Source organism: Myotis daubentonii, chromosome X (genome assembly GCF_963259705.1).
Source record: "Myotis daubentonii chromosome X, mMyoDau2.1, whole genome shotgun sequence".
NCBI lineage: Eukaryota > Metazoa > Chordata > Mammalia > Chiroptera > Vespertilionidae > Myotis > Myotis daubentonii.
Genome location: NC_081861.1, coordinates 87,334,884 through 87,353,318, shown reverse-complemented (window position 1 = coordinate 87,353,318; position 18,435 = coordinate 87,334,884). Strand labels below are relative to the sequence as shown.

The 18,435-nt window shown below is 40.9% G+C and overlaps 1 protein-coding gene across 8 annotated transcripts in view; it reads right to left on the bottom strand.

Annotated features, from left to right (window-relative positions):
- Positions 1-18,435, bottom strand: part of HDAC8 (histone deacetylase 8) — a 410,969-nt gene that overhangs the window by 321,027 nt on the left and 71,507 nt on the right. Inside the window, exon 5 of one of the 8 annotated variants that reach the window (XM_059680417.1) lies at positions 1,178-1,359. The exons of the other annotated variants lie outside the window; for them this stretch is intronic. Within the exon in view, the coding sequence (XP_059536400.1) occupies positions 1,320-1,359 (40 nt within the window). The 3' untranslated portion in view covers positions 1,178-1,319. Of the gene's footprint in view, positions 1-1,177; positions 1,360-18,435 lie in introns of those variants that run through there. 8 annotated transcript variants of the gene reach the window in all.

Sequence of the window (18,435 nt, the reverse complement as noted above, 5' to 3'; positions counted from 1 at the left end):
ATCAGAGAGAGAATAAGAGATTCTGCTGGCTTTGAAGATGGAGTATGGGGCCATCAGCAAGAAATATAGCTTCAGACATTAGAAAATGAGAGGAAACAGATTTTCCCTTAGAGCCTCGAGAGGGAATGTAGCCCTGCTGACACCCCGATTTTAGCCCTGCAAGACTCATTTTAGACTTCTGGCATCCAAAACCATAAGAGAATAAATTCCTGTTGTTTTAAACTCCTACATTTGCAGTAATGTTTTAACAGCAATAGCAAACTAATACAGTGCTCAATAAATATTTGTGAATAAATAGATTTTGTATAAAGTTCCATAAAAGAAGTAAAAATAAAGGGATACCATACTGACTAGAAGAGAGCCCATAAGCTTTAAAAATACTCCAAGGAGAGGAAGTCAGTGGGAAACAAAAAGGGTACATCTGTAATACTTTCAACAATAAAGATACATTACTTGGAAAACTATAGGACACTGAAAAAAGAGATAAAGGAAGACATAAACAGATGGAAGAAAACACCGTGCTCATGGATTGGTAGGATCAACATCATTAACATGTCCATACTACCCAAAGCCATCTATAGATTCAATGCACTCCCCATTAAAATACCAATGGCAAATTGCACTGACCTAGAACGAACTCTCGAAAAATTCATCTGGAATAAAAAAAGACCCCAAATAGCTCCAGCAATCCTGAGAAAGAAGAACAAAGTAGGAGGGATCTCAATACCAGATATCAAGCTGTACTGCAAAGCCACTGTTCTCAGAACTACCTGGTACTGGCACAAAACCAGACATATAGACCAATGGAATAGAATAGAGAACCCAGAAATCAACCCAAACCACTATACTCAATTAATATTTGACAAAGGAGCCGAGACCGGTTTGGCTCAGTGGGTAGAGCGTCGGCCTGCGGACTGAAGGGTCCCAGGTTCGATTCCGGTCAAGGGCATGTACCTGGGTTGCGGGCACATCCCCGTTGGGGGGTGTGCAGGAGGCGGCTAATCGATGTTTCTCTCTCATCGATGTTTCTGACTCTCTGTCTCTCTCCCTTCCTCTCTGTGGAAAATCAATAAAATATATTTAAAAATTTAAAAAAATATATTTGACAAAGGAGGCAAGAACATATAATGAAGTTAAGACAGTCTCTTCAATAAATGGTGTTGGGAAAATTGGACGGATACATGCAAAAAAAAAAAAAAAAACTGAAACTAGACCACCAACTTATACCATTCCCAAAAGTAAACTCAAAATGGATAAAGGAATTAAACATAAGATGGGAAACCATAAAAATATTAGAGGAATCCACAGGCAGCAAAATCTCAGACATATGATGAAGCAATATCTTCACTGATACAGCTCCTAGGGCAATGGAAACAAAAGAGAAAATAAACAAATGGGACTACATCAAAATAAAAAGCTTCTGCACAGCAAATAAACCATCAACAAAACAACAAGAAAGCCCACTGCATGGGAGAACATATTGGAAAATGTTATCACCGATAAGGGTTTAATCTCCAACATTTACAGGGAACTCATACAACTTAACAAAAGGAAGATAAACAACCCAATCAAAAAATGGGCAACGGACCTAAATAGACACTTTTCAAAAGAGGACATAAGGAAGGCCAAGAGACATATGAAAACATGCTCAAAGTAACTTATCATCTGAGAGATGCAAATCAAAATGACAATGAGGTACCATGTCACACAAGTCAGAATGGCTATCATCAACAAATCAACAAACGACAAGTGCTGGAGAGACAAAATGGCGGCAGAATAGGCAGACAGGTCCCGAGCCTTGTCCTGGAGCAGATAGAATGAGCAACTAAATTGAATAACATTCACCCCTAACTGACAAAGTAGGCACAGTTGGTGAGACAATTCGCGGCTGGGAAGGGCAGAGGATGGCTGGAGAACAGTAAAATCAGGGATCTGGGCTAAAAAGAACTGCGAGACATCTGAGCCCAGAGGGTCAGAAGGAAACCACACAGCACCGAGGCCGCATCCCTTGGGACAGACACAGCGTCTGACTGTGGAAGGGAGATCTGCAGGACTGCTGGTGGCAGGGAATTCTTGATCTGGGTGCACAGCCACAAAAGACTGAGCCCAGAGGGGGCAGCCTGGACAGCTGCCCAAGCTGTGCCGTGCCAGGGGAAAGACACTCACAGTGGTGCTGCACTTTCTCCTCTTTTTGGTCTTTGCTTTTGTTTGCTGAACCTAGTTCATAGGAACTTTCAAATACAGAAACTCACCCGTAGCTGAGATGCAGATAGAGGTGCAGACTTGTGGAATCTTGGGAGGGGTGGCTGCGAGATTGGCGCTGAATCAATCTGGACTCATGGTGCTGACATGCTGAACCTAGGCAGCCATTTTCTCCTGAAGAGATAGCCCCTCCCTGCAGTCTCCAAGCAACCAATATGGCCACACCCAGACTAAAACCTGAGTGGCACAAAGGATACAAAAAAATCTGAATAGTCCCTGGGAGTCCGCAGGGACTGGCCTAAAGAGAGGCCTTCAGTTCCAGCAACAGGAAACTGAGAAGCAGCACAGTACAGATGAGTGGGAACTTAAACCAGCCAAAGAAATGGCACTTCACATTTTTATTTTATTTTATTATTTTGTTATCTCTGTTTTCCTTATTTTCCGTTTTTCATTTGTTTCTTTATTTTCTATTTCTTTTCACATTATTTTTCATCATTCTAATTTTTTTACTTTATCCTATTTTTTTAATTAATTTTTTTCTCAATTTTTTATCACTTTTTTTCTTCTCTTTCTCCTTACCCACTCATCCCCTTTCTACTTCCTCTATACTGAACTGAGGTCCTCCCCATATTCATCCAATTCTTAACCTTATTTTCTGTATATAAGATTTTTCCCCCACCCTCTTTACTGGGTATTTCATGTTTATATGTTTTGGTTTATCTGTTTGTTCTCTGGTATTTTCTCCATATATATATTTTTTATCTTTTTTTTCCTTCTTTTTCTTTTTCTTTTCTCTGATACCATTTTTTCTCTCTTTGATATCATTTTAGCTCTCTTTTCTCTCCCCTAACTCTCTTTTCTCTGGTGGTCACTTATATTGGGGTTATCGGCGTCATGAGTACATTCATGTTTTGTTCCCTTTATGTCGTGTCTTGTCGAGCTGAATTTTATCATGTTTGGCCAATGTTCTAGAGAGTGAGCCACATAATCAGACACCTGGAGAGGAGACTCCATCCACCAATGGGTCAATAACACTCCAGACCCAACTACAGAGGCAGGAAGAAGGCGGCAGTGAGGGAGAGAAGTTGAGTGAGTGAGGCAGCAAAATGGGAGTGTGTGGTCATGTGGGTGTGTGTGTGTGTGTGTGTGTGTATGACTGAGGCACAGTTAGATCCTGCAGAACCTTTGGGGGCAGGCTAACTGGGCTCAGCTAACTAGGCAGCCTCTGCTATTGTTGCAAACAGTACTGGAGTGGCCGGCTCTTCCTCAGAGGCCTTGCCTTTTTGAAGGTGAGAGCTTCTGTGACTGGGAGCCCAGCTTCACCTCTACCCACGGTGCCCTCAGATAACACCTGGGACTCTACAGCCACCCCCGCCAGGGACCTGCTACCTCGGCTGTGGTCCCACGGTCACCGAGGATCCAGCCACCTCAGGTGCAGGCTCCTGTGAGTTCTGAAGCATGCTCCCCTCTGACCGGCCCAATGCTTTAGCCCAGGGCAGTGTGACCATGCAAGGAGCAGACACGTGAGCAGCCAGCTCCCATCCAAGGAGCAGCAGCCCCATGAGCAGCCCGCCCCTGGCTGAGTAATGGCAGCCTCATGTGGCGTGGCCCCATCCACGGAGCAGCAGCTGTGTGAGTGACCCACCCGCCCCCCCTGGTCCAAGGAGCAGCTCACCCCCGCCTGAGGAGTAGCAGGTGCACGAGCAGCCTGCCCATGACTGAGGAGTGGCAGCCCCACAAAGCCCGCCCCTGTCCAAGGAGCAGCAGCCGCACAGCCTGCACCCATCCGAGGAGCAGCAGCTGCGTGAGCAGCCCACCCCTGTCCAAGGAAAAGCAGCCACACGAGCAGCCTGCCCCGTCCAAGAAGCAGCAGCCAAACACAACCCCTACCCGTCCGAGGAGCAGCAGTTGCGTGAACAGCCCATCCACCCCCAATTCGAGGAGCAGCAGCTGTGTGAGTGGCCTCTCTCCTGTCCAAGAAAAAGCAGCCTCATGCACAGCTCATCCCCATCCCAGAAGCAGCAGCCCCATGTGCAGCCCGCTCCCATCCTTGGAGCATCAGCTGCATGAGCAACCCACCCCCTGTCCAAGGAGCAGCAGCTGCGCTAGCAGCTTCCCCCCACCAGACAGAGTAGCCACCACTGTTGCAAACAGCAACCACCAGAGGAACCGCTGCCAACTGAGGAGCAGCCGCCACCTAAGCAGCCACTGCCACCCAAGGAGCAGCCCCTGCATGACTCCACACCTAGATCCTTTGGTGAGAACAAAAATGGGTAGACAAAGAAACCGCCAAAGGAAAGAAAAGGAGGAATTGTCAGGAAAGCTGTTAAGTGAAATGGAGACATGCAATATGTTATAAAAAGAATTCAGAATGAGGGTCATACAGTACATAAACCAGATGGATAAAAAAAATCAACTACTTATATAGGAATCAAGAAGAAATAAAGAGTGATATAGTTGCAATAAAAAGCACCATCAAGAGATCCAAGAGGGCTACCAATAGGACAGTAGGCTGCATGATAATGAGTGAGAGAATAAAAGGAGAATGCATGGATGTGCAGGGAGTGTCTGTTTTTTTGAGTGAGGGACAGCTATATTCCAAGGGACTGTTGGGGACTGGCGGACAGGCCAACCCTGACCGGGCAGCCTCTACTGCAGCTGAAATCTCTCCAGGAGTGGCCGGCTCTGCCATTGAGGCTGTGCCACCTTGAAGGGAAGACCGGCTGTGATCGGAAGTTCAGCCTTACCTTCAACTGGGGAGACCTCGTATACCTCCCGGGACCCTACAACCCCTAAGCCCAGGGACCAGTTACCTCAGCTAGGAAAACACGAATGTTGCAACTCCAGCCTCCCCAACCACAGGCACCTGGGAGGTCTACTCAGGGGGAGACAAAGCAGTGCAGAAAACGCAGACAGGCCCTGCAACTTCTCACAGAGCAGATAAGAAAAACAGCTGAATGAAAGAGCACCTACCCAGAACTGGCAAATTAAACACAGTTGGTGAGGCAATCCATGGACGGAAAGGTCTCAGAGCCAGGCTAGAGGGAGAAATGCACGCAGCAGGCACTAGAGTCTCAGAAGAAGAATATGCCCCACAAAATCCGTGGCTGTTGGGGTCAGTATAACCCTCAAATGTGGAAGGGTGTCCACAGGGCTGAGGGGAAAAGGGAACTCTAGATATTAACCCACAGTTGAACTGGGCCCAGAAAGGCAGTCTAAAGTCCTGTACCGGCTGCACAGAGCCAGGGGGGAAAGACGCATACAGAGATGCATGTAGAGTCATGCACAGAGAAGCATGCAGAGACGCACACGAAGCCAGGGGAAAAGTAACGCACAGAGCCAGGGGAAAAGTCATGTGCAGTGCCGGGGTAGAGACACCTTTTAGCCTCGGATATTAATACAGAAACACTGCCATCCACGGGTTGTATCAGAAACTTACTCTTGTGTGCAAATACAAATAAAGGCATGCTGAGAGCCAAAGAGAGCAGAGAGGTCCTGCCTTCTTGAAAACAGGGTTGTGGCTTATGACTCAGAGGAGCAGTAGATTGCTGGAAACTTCAATTATGTGCTGACTACCTGAAAGGAAACAGATGTGCCAAGCAGAACAGTAGAGGAAGTGAAGGACCTTCACAACCTCACTTTTTAATTTTTTTATCTTTTATTTAAGAAACTAATTTTTTTCTCTCACTTGATTTTACTTTGTTTTTTATATTTTTACTAGAGGCCCGGTGCACGAAATCCGTGCACTGGAGGAGTGTCCCTCAGCCCAGCCTGCACCCTCTCCAATCTGGGACCCCTCGGGGAATGTCCAACTGCTGGACATCCCTCTCACAATCCGGGACTGCTGGCTCCTAACCACTCACCTACCTGCCTGCCTGAGTCCACCTAATTGCTTCCGCCTGCCAGTCTGATCACCTCCTTACCACCCCCTGCCAGCCCAATTTCCCCCAACTGCCTTCCCCTGCCAGCCCGATGGTCCCCAACTGCTCTCCCCTGCAGGCCCGATCACCCCCAATGGCCCTCCCCTGCTGGCCTAGTCACCCACAACTGCCCACCCCTGCTGGCCTGATCTTTCCCCCAACTGCCCTACCTAGCTGGCCTGATGGCCCCCAGCTGCCCTCCCCTGCCAGCCTGGTCGCCCCCAACTGCCATCCCCTGCCGGGCTGGTTGCCCTCAACTGCCCTCTCCTGTAGGTCTGGTCCACCCCAACTGTGTTCCCCTGCTGGCCTGATGGCCCCCAACTGCCCACCCCTGCTGGCCTGCTTGGCACCAACTGCACTCCCCTGCAGGCCTGGTTTCCTCCAACAGCCCTCCCCTACCGGCCATCTGGTGACAATGTGGGGGGGCCATCTTGTGATGATGTGGAGGAGGCCATATTGTGGTGGCCATCTTGTGATGGCCATCTTGTGTTGACAAGAAGTGGCCATCTTGTGATGATGTGGGGTAGGCCATCTTGTGATGATGTGGGGGTGGCCATTTTTGATAACATGGGGACAGCCACTTTGTGATATGCAAGGGCATGAGGGTCAATTTGCGTATTACTTTTTTATTATACAGGATTTTAAACTATTATTACTACTACTAGAGGCCCAGTGCACAAAAATTTGTGCACTCGGGGGGGTCCCTCAGCCCAGCCTATGCCCTCTTGCAGTCTGGGACCCCCTGGAGGATGTCCACATGCTGGCTTAGGCCAGCTCCCTGGGGGATCGGGCCCAAGCTGGCAGTCAGACATCCTTCTGGCAGTCTGGCAGCCCTTGGGGAATGTCCACTTACCAGTAGGGAGCAGACCTAACCTGCACTTGGATATCCTTAGTGCTGCTAAGGAGGCGGGAGAGGCTCCTGCCACCACCGCTGAGCTGGCAGCATTCAGCCTGGCTTGTGGCTGAGCAGAGCTCCCCCTGTGGGAGCGCACTGACCACAAGGGGACAGCTCCTGCATTGAGCATCTGCCCTGTGGTGGTCAGTGTGTGTGGTAGTGACCAGTCATTCTCAGTTGTTCTGCTGTTAGGGTCAATTTACATATTACCCTTTTATTATACAGAATTATTTTACCCTTTTTTAAGTTTTATTTTATTATTTTTTCTTTATTTGATTTTACTTTGAGATTAGTGTTCTACATTCTATTTTTATTTTCTCCCTTTAGCATTCTTTTGCTATATCTCAATTTTTCCTTTATGCCAACATTCTCTTCCTCACTTTTCCCCTATTTTGTCCTGTTTCTCTTACCCTGTCCCTGCTTTAGTTTTTCTCTATCCTTTCTTTTTACTTCCTGTTAAAAATTGATCTTACTCGTATATCTAATTTTCTCTCCCCTGCTCCATGCCCATACATACTTCTCTCTTCTCTTTCTTCACTATCCAATTTTTTTTTGCCTTTTTCTTTCTTTCTGTGTTGTTCTTTGTTTGATTGTTAGTTAGATTTTTTTGTTTGTTTCTTTTTTTGTTGTTTTTTTCTTCCTTTAGTTCCTTTTTTGCTTCTATTTTTCCACTCCTCACTTGTTCTCTTCTTCTACTAATAGCTTAAATAATTTCAATCACCACCTCATGCCTATCTACTCTCTATTCTCCTTTTCCAATATTAAATTAATACATATATACATAGATTAAAGAAGAAAGGAAATGTTATATATGTATATGTATGTATGTATGTGTGTGTATATATATATATGTTTTCGTTTGTATATATATTTTATACATACATATATATATATACATATATATATATATTTGTATTTAGTATTTTACTTTTCTTCTTTATACATTCATTCTCTTTCTACCTCCTCTATACTGAATTGTGGCTATTTCCCCATTCAGTCAATTCCTTGACCTTACCTTATGAAAATAAGCTCTGCCTCCTCAGATTCATCTGGGTGCTTGCTGTTTGGAGGTTTGTTTTGTGCATTTTTTGGATTAGTTGTTGTTTGTCATTTGCATTCATCTCTGGGTGTTTGTTGTTTACAGTTTTTTGGATTAGTAGTTGTTTTATTGGAGTTTTCTCCCTATATACATATATATTTTCCCTTCTTTTTTCTTCTCATTCCTTTCTCTCTTATATGTTTTCCTTTTCTTAATATCATTTTTGCACTCTTTTCTATTCCCTAATTCTCCGTTTTCTGGTGGTCACCTTTATTTGGGGGTATTAGTATTGTGAATACATTGTGTATGGTGCCCTATGCGTTGTTTCTGGTTGTGTTGTATTATGTGCCTTTAAGTCAATACAGGAGAGAGCTACACAACCAGACATGCTGAGAGCGATCATGGAGAGACAAAGAAAGAGCCCGCATAAAAAAGAAAAGGAGGAATCACCAGAAAGGAAGTAAATGAAATGGAGGCAAGCAATATGACAGAGAAAGAATTCAGAGCAATAATCAAAAGGTTGCAGAAAAAGATGGAAATTCAACAATATGTGTAAGAACCAAGAAGAAATGAACAAGAACAAAGAAAAAAATGACATCACTGCAATAAAGAACTCAAAAGAAAGCATCAATAGTAGACTAGAAGAAGCAGAGTACCACATTACAGAGCTAGAAGACAAGGTAGAAAAAAATACCAAGCATAACAGCATCTAAAAAAAAATACTTAAAAAACAGGAGGAGAGCCTAAGACAACTTTGGGACAACATGAAATGAAACAATATCTGCTTAATAGGGGTGCCAGAAGAAGAGGAAACTGAGAAAGTAATAGAAAACCTGTTTGAAGAAATAATGACAGAAAACTTCCCTAGTATTGAGAAGAAAAAACTCACACAAGTCCAAAAAGTTCACAGTCCCAAACAAGATTAACCTCAAGAGATCGACACCCATATACATTATAATTGAATTGGGAAACACCAATGACAAAGTAAGAATCTTAAAGGCTGCCAGAGAGAGATAGAAAGTTACCTACAAAGGATCTCCCATCAAATTATCGACTGATTTCTCAACAGAAACACATCACGCCAGAAGGTAATGTTAATGAAACATACAAAGTCATACAAACAAGGGTCCAAATCCAAGAATACTGTACCCAGCAAGGCTACCAATCAAAATTGAAGGTGAAATCATGAGCTTCACAGACAAAAAAAGGACTAAGGGAGTTCATTACCACCAAACCAGCAATGCAAGAAATGGTAAAAGGTCTGCTATAAAAAGAAGACATAGAAAGGGAAGAAGAAACACAGGCATAAAGAATAAAAATGGTGACAAGCAAGTACCTATCAATAATAGCTTTAAATGTAAGTGGATTAAATGCCCCAATCAAAAGACATAGGGTAGCTGAGTGGATAAGAGAACATAACCCATATATCTGCTGTCTAAAGGAGACCCACCTCAGAACAAAGGACTCACACAGACTGATAGTGAAGGGGTGGAAAAAGCTTTTTCAATCAAATGGAAATGAAAAAAAGCTGGGGTAGCAATACTTATATCTGACAAATTAGACCTCAAAGTGAAGGCCATAACAAGAGACAAGGAAGGCCACTTCATAAGTACTAAAGGGAGCAATTCAACAAGAAGACATAACTCTGGTAAACATATACACACCTAAAACAGGAGCACCCAAATATATAAAAAAAACTTCTGGATGATAGCAAGGGAAAGATTGACATCAATACAGTCATAGTAGGGGACTTTAATACCCCCCTAACACCACTGGACAAATCCTCTAAAAAAAAAATCAGCAAAGAAACTGCAAACCTAAGTGACTCACTAGATCAGATAGACTTAATTGACATCTTCAGAACATTCCCCCCTAAAGCCACCGAATATACACTCTTCTCAAGAGCACATGGGTCATTTTCAAAGATAGACCACATATTGGGGCATGGGCAAAGTCTATTCAAATTAAAGAAGGTAGAAATCATAACAAGCATCTTCTCAGATCAAAATGCCATAAAACTAGAAATCGAATACAATAAAAACAATAATTTAATAGGCTAAGTAGCATACTATTATACAATGATTGGGTTATCAAAGAGATCAAAGAAAAAATAAAAAGCATCATGGCAACAAATGACAATGAAACCACAACAATCCAAAATGTATGGGACACAGTGAAAGCAGTCCTGAGAGGGTAGTTCATAGTTCTACAGACCTACCGAAAAAAAAAACAAAACAAACAAACAAAAAAACAAAAACAAAAACAAGAAAAAATGGTAATAGACCATCTAAGTCTACAACTTAAAGAATTAGAAGGAGAGCAACAAGCAAAGCCAAGAGTGAGCAGAAGGAAGGAGATAATAAAGATTAGAGCAGAAATAAATGACAAAGGGACCAAAAAAACAATACAAAAGATGAATGAAACCAAGAGCTTGTTCTTTCAAAGGATAAACAAGAATTACGAACCTCTAGCCAGGCTCACTTAGAAGCAAAGAAAGAGAACCCAAATAAACAAAATCAGAAATGAGTTGAAATAACAACAGACCCCACAGAAATACAAAGGATTGTTAAAAAACACTATGAAAAGCTCTATTCCAACAAAATGGGAAACCTAGATGAAATAGGCATATTCCTGGAAAAATACAACCTTCCAAAACTCAACCAAGAAGAATCTAAAAATCTCAATAGGCCAATTACTATGGAAGAAATTGAAGCAGTCATCAAAAACCTTCCAGCAAACAAAAGCCCGGGGCTGGACAACTTTACAGGGGAGTTCTACGAAGCATTCAAAGAAGAGCTAAAACCTATCCTCCTCAGATTATTCCAAAAAATTGAAGAGGAACACTTCCAAGTTCATTTTATGAAGCCAGCATTACCTAATACCAAAACCAGATAAAGACAACACAATGAAAGAGAATTACAGGCCAATATCCTGCATGAACACAGATGCCAAAATCCTCAACAAAATTCTAGCGAATTGGATCCAGCAATACATCAGAAAGATCATACACCATGACCAAGTAGGATGTATCCCAGGATGCAAGGATGGTACTATATCCGCAAATCAATAAACAAATCCACAATCACATAAGCAAATTGAGAGATAAAAATCACAAAGTCATATCAATTGATGCAGAAAAAGCATTTGACAAAATCCAACACCCTTTCTTGATAAAAGCCCTCAGCAAAATGGGAATGGAGGGGTCATACCTCAACAAAATAAAAGCCTTATATGACAAACCTACAGCCAACATCATACTCAATGGGCAAACACTAAAACCATTTCACCTAAGAACAGGAACAAGACAGGGATGCCCACTTTCACCCATCCTGTTCGATATAGTACTGGAAATGGTAGCCATAGCGATCAGACAAGAAGAAGAAATAAAAGGTATCCAAATGGAAACGAAAACATAAAACTGTCATTATTTGCAGATGAAATGATAGAAAACGCTAAAGACGCCATCAAAAAATTATTAGACTTAATAAATGAATTCGGCAATGTAGCAGGATACAAAATTAATGCCAGGAAATCTATGGCTTTTCTATACACCAATAGTGAACTTACAGAAAGAGATACTAAAAAACAATCATTTTTACCATTGCACCAAAAAGATTAAGATATCTAGGAATAAACTTAACTAAGGAGTTAAAAGACCTATACTCGGAAAACTACAGGACACTGAAAAAAGAGATAAAGGAAGACATAAACAGATGGAAGAACATACCATGTTCATGGACTGGTAGAATCAACATCATTAAAATGTCCATACTATCCAAAGCAATCTATAGATTCAATGCACTCCCTATTAAAATACCAATGGCATATTGCACAGACCTACAACAAACTCTCCAAAAATTCATCTGGAATAAAAAAAGACCCCGAATAGCTGCAGCGATCCTGAGACAGAAGAACAAAGTAGGTGGGATCTCAATACCAGATATCAAGCTGTATTAGAAAGCCACTGTTCTCAAAACTGCCTGGCACTGGCACAGGAACAGACATATAGACCAATGGAATAGAATAGAGAACCCAGAAATTGACCCAAACCATTATCCTCAATATTTGACAAAAGAGAAAAGAACATACAATGGTGTCAATACAGTCTCTTCAATAAATGGTGTTGGGAAAATTGGACAGATACATGCAAAAAAATGAAACTAGACCACCATCTTACACCATACACAAAAATAAACTCAAAATGGATAGAGGACTTAAACATAAGATGGGAAACCATAAAAATATTAGAGTAATCCACAGGCAGCAAAATCTCAGACATATGACAAAGCAATATCTTCTCTGATACAGCTCCAAGGGCAGTGATGGAGAACCTATGACACACGTACTCATTTTTTTGGTTGATTTTTCTTTGTTAAATGGCATTTAAATATATAAAATAAATATCAAAAATATTAGTCTTTGTTTTACTATGGTTGCAAATATCAAAAAATTTCTGTATGTGACATGGCACCAGAGTTAAGTTAGGGTTTTTCAAAATGTTGGCACGCTGAGCTCAAAAGGTTCACCATCACTGTCCTAGGGCAATGGAAACTAAAGAGAAAATAAACAAATGGGACTACATCAAAATAAAAAGCTTCTGTACAGCAAAAGAAACCATCAACAAAACAATAAGAAAGCCCACTGCATGGAATAACATATTTGCCAATGTTATCACTTATAAGAATTTAATCTCCAACATTTACAGGGAACTCTTACAATTTAACAAAAGGAAGATAAACAACCCAATCAAAAAATGGGCAACGGATCTAAATAGATACTTTTCGAAAGAAGACATAAGAAAGGCCAAGAGACATATGAAAACATGCTCAAAGTAACTTATCATCTGAAAGATGCAAATAAAAACAACAATGCAGTACCATCTTACACCTGTCAAAATGGCTATCGTCAACAAATCAATAAAGAACAAGTGCTGGCAAGGATGTGGAGAAAAAGGAACCCTAGTGCACTGCTGGTGGGAATACTACGCTGTGATCAAAACGAAGGAATTCTTACAGTTTGAAACAGAATGACTGAAACTGGAGAGCATTATGCGAAGCAAGATATGCCAGTCAGAGAAAGATAAATATCACTTGATCTCACTCATTTGTGGATTATAATGAACAACATGAACTGATGAACAAAAACAGATCCAGAGACAGAGGAGCGTCAATCAGACCATCAAGCCTCAGAGGGAAGATAGGGGAGGGTGGGGGTAAAGGGAAGAGATCAACCAAGGGACTTGTATGAATGCATATAAGCCTAACCAATAGACACAGACACCAGGGGGTGAGGGCATGAGTGGGGGTGGGGGGCAATGAAGGGATAAGAACACATATGTAATAGTTTAATCAATAAAGAAAAAATGGAAAAAAGATACATTCTTTAAAAATGCAGCTCACTGTTCCCTTGACTACCTTGGCTTGGCAAGTATTTATTCCATTCACTGCTTGCCAACCATGGTGCTGGTAACTGTTAGCCTCCTGTTGCCACTTTGCTAATGCTCTTGGGCTGCACTTCTAAGGCCTCATTGCCTGAAATGCTATGTCATATAGCCCTAACACCTGAGAGTAGGAACATGATATAATTCTTTTTTCACTGAACTGTGATAGCAATTACAATGTGCTTTAAATTGTTGACTACTTCATTATATGCTGTTTTATGTTGTTTTCTAGTTACAGCATACATCTGAGTCTTATCTCTTCAATTACATAAGATCCTTAAGGGAAGGGATATATATGCTTCTTCCATGATACTAGACATTCCAGAAGGACTTAGAACATAATTACTTATTACTGATAATCAAGAAGCTGAGTAAGAGAGGAGTGTTATCTTATGCTTCCTTTTCAGACCACAACCAGCAAGCTGTCTCAATTTATCTGTCTGTCCACCCATCCAACCATCCATTCATCCATCAAACATTGATTGCTACCTTGCCATAGGCTAGGCATATACTTTGTACATTCAGTGGATACAGAAATAAACACTTGGTTTCTATTATTGAAGGCTTGGCTGACTAAGACTGCTAAATGCATTATAATATAACATGATATGCTAGAGCAGTGGTTCTCAATCTTCTGGCCCTTTAAATACAGTTCCTCATGTTGTGACCCAACCATAAAATTATTTTCGTTGCTACTTCATAATTGTAATGTTGCTACTGTTATGAATCGTAGTGTAAATATCTGATATGCAGGATGGTCTTAGGCGACCCCTGTGAAAGGGTCATTCGAATGCCAAAGGGGTCGCGACCCACAGGTTGAGAACCGTTGTGCTAGAGGTAAAAACAAATACTATTAAAACAGAGACAAGAGCAATTAGTTCTATCTATGGGAGTTAGGAAGAACTCCACGAAAGTGACAATTAAACTGTCCCTTGAAGAAGTAGAACTTTACCAGGAAGAAAAGAGATTTGTAGGGCATTCTAGACTAAGGGAACACATGGAAAGACAGAGGAGTTATGAAAAACAACTGGCTAGAGCTGGGAATGGTAGGTGATAGGGCTAGAAACGCAGGCTAAGACCCAGCTTTTAAAGCTATCCTGGGGAGTAACTTGCATTTTATATGTGAATGGTAATGAATGAATCTAATTTCTACCTCATGTGAAAAGCACCTCCTAATAGAAAAGTTATACTGGAAAGAGGATATTTTAACTGTGGAATTACTATGTAAAATCTATATTATTTAAAGAAGCAAAACACTGATAACAATCAGTTTTCTGAAAAGTGTAAGTTTGGAGGGACCCCTGAGTTAATTCCTCAGGTTCCCTATATTTTTCTTCTACCGAATAGAAAAACAGAATGTTGATTATTCATAAAAAAAATCTTTTCTGGTCACTAAAATGCATGACAAGTCCACTATAAGACCCAGAAGTTCTGATTCTTCTTTATAAATGACAGCTTTTTAGTGAGCTATAAACCTCATTACACACAATTCTTATTTAAAGAGTGCAATTCAATAGCTTTTAGTATGTTCACAGAATTGTGTATCCATTACCACAATCAAATTTAGAACATTTTTATCACCCTAAAAAGAAACCCTGTACTCTTTAGCAGTCACTCCTCCTCATTTTTTTTCCTAAAAACTGGGCTTTGGCAAGCATTAATTTACGTTCTGTCTCTATAGCTGTACCTACTCTAAATATTTCATACAAGTGGAATATGCAATATGTGATCTTTTGTGACTGGCTTCAACTTAGCATAATGTTTTCAAGGTTCATTCATGTTGTAGTCTACATCAGTACTTTCTCCCTTTTTATTGTCAAACAATATCCCATTGTATGGATAGACCACATTTTACATTCCTAAGTTAATGGTCATTTGTTTTTTGTCCCTACAATTTTAGATTCCTATCAGCATTGTATAAGAGTTCTAATTCATCCATATCCTTGTGAATACTTGCTATTGTCCATTTTTTTTTATGACAGCCAGCCATCCTAGTGGGTGTGAAGTGGTATCTCACTGTAGATTTGATTTGAATTAACCTAAAGACTAATAATGTTGAACACTTACTAATGTCTTTATTGGCCATTTGTAGCTTTCAAGAAATGTCTATTCAAACTGCACATTTTTCAATTGGGTTACTTTTTTTTATTGTTAAGTTGTAAGAATTTTAAGTGTATTCTAGATACAAAATCCTTATTATATATATGATTTGCAAATATTTTCTCACATTCTGTGAGTTGTCATTCTACATACTTGAAGGTTGTTTGCAGCTCAAATGTTTTTAATTATGATAAAGTCTAGTTCATTTTTTATTTTGTCACTTCTGCTTTTGGTGTCATATCAAAGACATCACTGCCTAACCCAATCAAGGTCATGAAGTTTCCTTCAAATAATTTAAGGGTCTTTGATGTATTTTAAGTTGTTTTTTTAATCTAAAGTATGAGGTAAAAGTCCAACTTCATTCTTTGGAATGTGATTATCCAGCTATCCCATAACCATTTGTTTAAGAGACCATTCTTTCCCCATTCAATAGTCTCAGTATCTTTGTTAAAAATCAGTTGACCATGGATATATGGGTTTATTTTTCAACTCTCAATTCTATTCCACTGATCTATGTCTTTCCTTATGCCAGTAACAGACTGTTTTAATTACTGAAGCTTTGTAGTAAGTTTTGAAAGTGGGAAGTTTGAATCCTTCAACTCTGTTCTTTTTAAGGATTGTTTTGGCTACTCTGGATACCTTGAAATTTCATGAGAATTTTAGGACCATCATGTCAATTTCTATAAAAAGCCTAGATCCAGATGGTTCCATTAGTGAATTCTACCAAACAGTTAAGGGATAAATAACACCAATTATCTATAATGAATTCCAGAAAAGAGAAGCAGAAAGAACAGGTCCAAAGTCATTTTATGAGGCTAGTATGACATTATTTTGTATACAGAGAATCCTAAAGATTCTACTAAATAAAACTATTAAAAGTAAAAATAAAAAAGGAGTTTAGTAACATTGCAGGATCCAAGACTTAAATACAAAAATAAATTGTACTTCTATACCATAACAATGAACAATCCAAAAATAAAATTAAGAAAATCCTACTTATACAATACCTACCTAGGAATAAGTTTAACAAGTGAAAAACTTGCATACTGAAAACTATAAAACATCATTGAGAGAAATTTTAAAAGATCTAAAGAAATGAAGTTACGATTCTTCAAATGCACATTTTCAAGGCAACTGCCCTAGTAGAGCTAGGAATGGTACTTCCAAAACTTGATCTATGCTGATTGTTACATAAAAGGATGAAGAAAACAGCTGCTATTTTTTTTCTGATGTGGGAATATGCCCTTTAGAAACTTATTTACTTCATCTATTTTTGGTGTTTAACTGCAATTAGCAAGAAGTTCTTGAAATGAGTTTTTATAATTCTGTCCACCATTTTCTACAAAGCTGCAGCTGTTGGAATTTATTTAAATTGCCATGGTAGTTGGCAGTTCATGACAAGGGAAGTTTTCTGGATATAACTTTGGTATTTAAGAGCACCCCCATCCAAGCCTATAACCTTTATGATCCATAATAGTGTCTAACAAGTTCATTCTTACTTTCAAATAAGATACTCTCCCCCTGCGGCTTTTCCAAAATGGTGGCGGAGTAAGTGGAAGCCACACTGACACGCTCCCAGGACCAAACTGGAATTACAACTAAAATAAAGAGAAATCATCTGGAATAATAAACTGAAGACTAGCTGGAGAAAACCCTAATAACCGAGGATGGAAAGTGGAGACTGCATAGAGACTGGTAGAAAGTGTGGAGGCGTGAAAGGGTTGGCCAGGCTTCTACAGACAGCAGCTAAAGTTCCAGAGGGATATCTCAGCTGTGGGGGGTTCCCACTGAGAACTCTTGGGTCTAAACCCCAACCTTGGCCACCCAGCCCAGAGCACCAGAACTGAGAAAGCTGCTTTTCACAGAACATCTAGCTGTGAAAAGCAGCAGTGCTGGTTGCTGTCTGCCAAAGAGAGAGAGAGTTGGAAATGCAGGCACTCTCTTAAAGGGCCAACACACAAAATTTCATATGCAGCCACTTACCTTGGTCTCCAGCAGAGGGAGGGCAGAGTGAACTAGGGCTGTGTGAGCAGAAGCCAAGATTGGGAACTCTGGGGTTAAGAGCTCGGAAGGCAGACACCCCTATTTCCTATGATGAGTCATTTTTTCTTACTGTAGAGGGCATCTTTCTCCTGCAGACCTTTACCATCCAGGCAGATTTTGCCCAGTGGATGGGGGGTGAGCAATTGCTCCACCCTATTGGAAAACACCTTGTCCAACCCTGTGGAGTTTCTGAGGCCCATTAAGAGACTGAAAATAACAATCAGCCTGCAAGTAGAAACAATTTCCCTACCCTGTTGGAAAAACCTCTCACCCCAACCTGTGGTCCACAGCCTGAAGCTAATCAAGACTGAATAACAACCAAACTGCAGGCAGATGTGGGTTTCTGGAAATTTTGAGTCTTTGATATAATTCAAGGTCAGGGGTCAGGAAAAGCAGACCTTGGTAAACCTCTTGGTCCTTTCCAAAGGCACCGAGCCCCTGCAGAGGGAGACACAGGCTGTGTATTGTTGATAGCTCCACAGGGTACTCAGTAGCAGTCACAAACAGGGTCTGACACTGTTCTGTACCACAGATTGGGAGTTATAGCAGACCATCCTAATACATAGACACAAACCCAAACAGGCAGCCAAAATGGGGAGATAGAAAAACAAGCCTCAAATGAAAGAAGGATAATTCTGAAGAAGAGTTAAATGAAATGGAGATAAGAAGTTTATCAGACATAGAGTTCAGAATAATGATGGCAAGGATGCTCAACAGCATGAGACAAGATATAGTAACTATGAAGAATGACATAGCACTCATAAAGAACACATTGGAAGGAATATACAGCAGATTA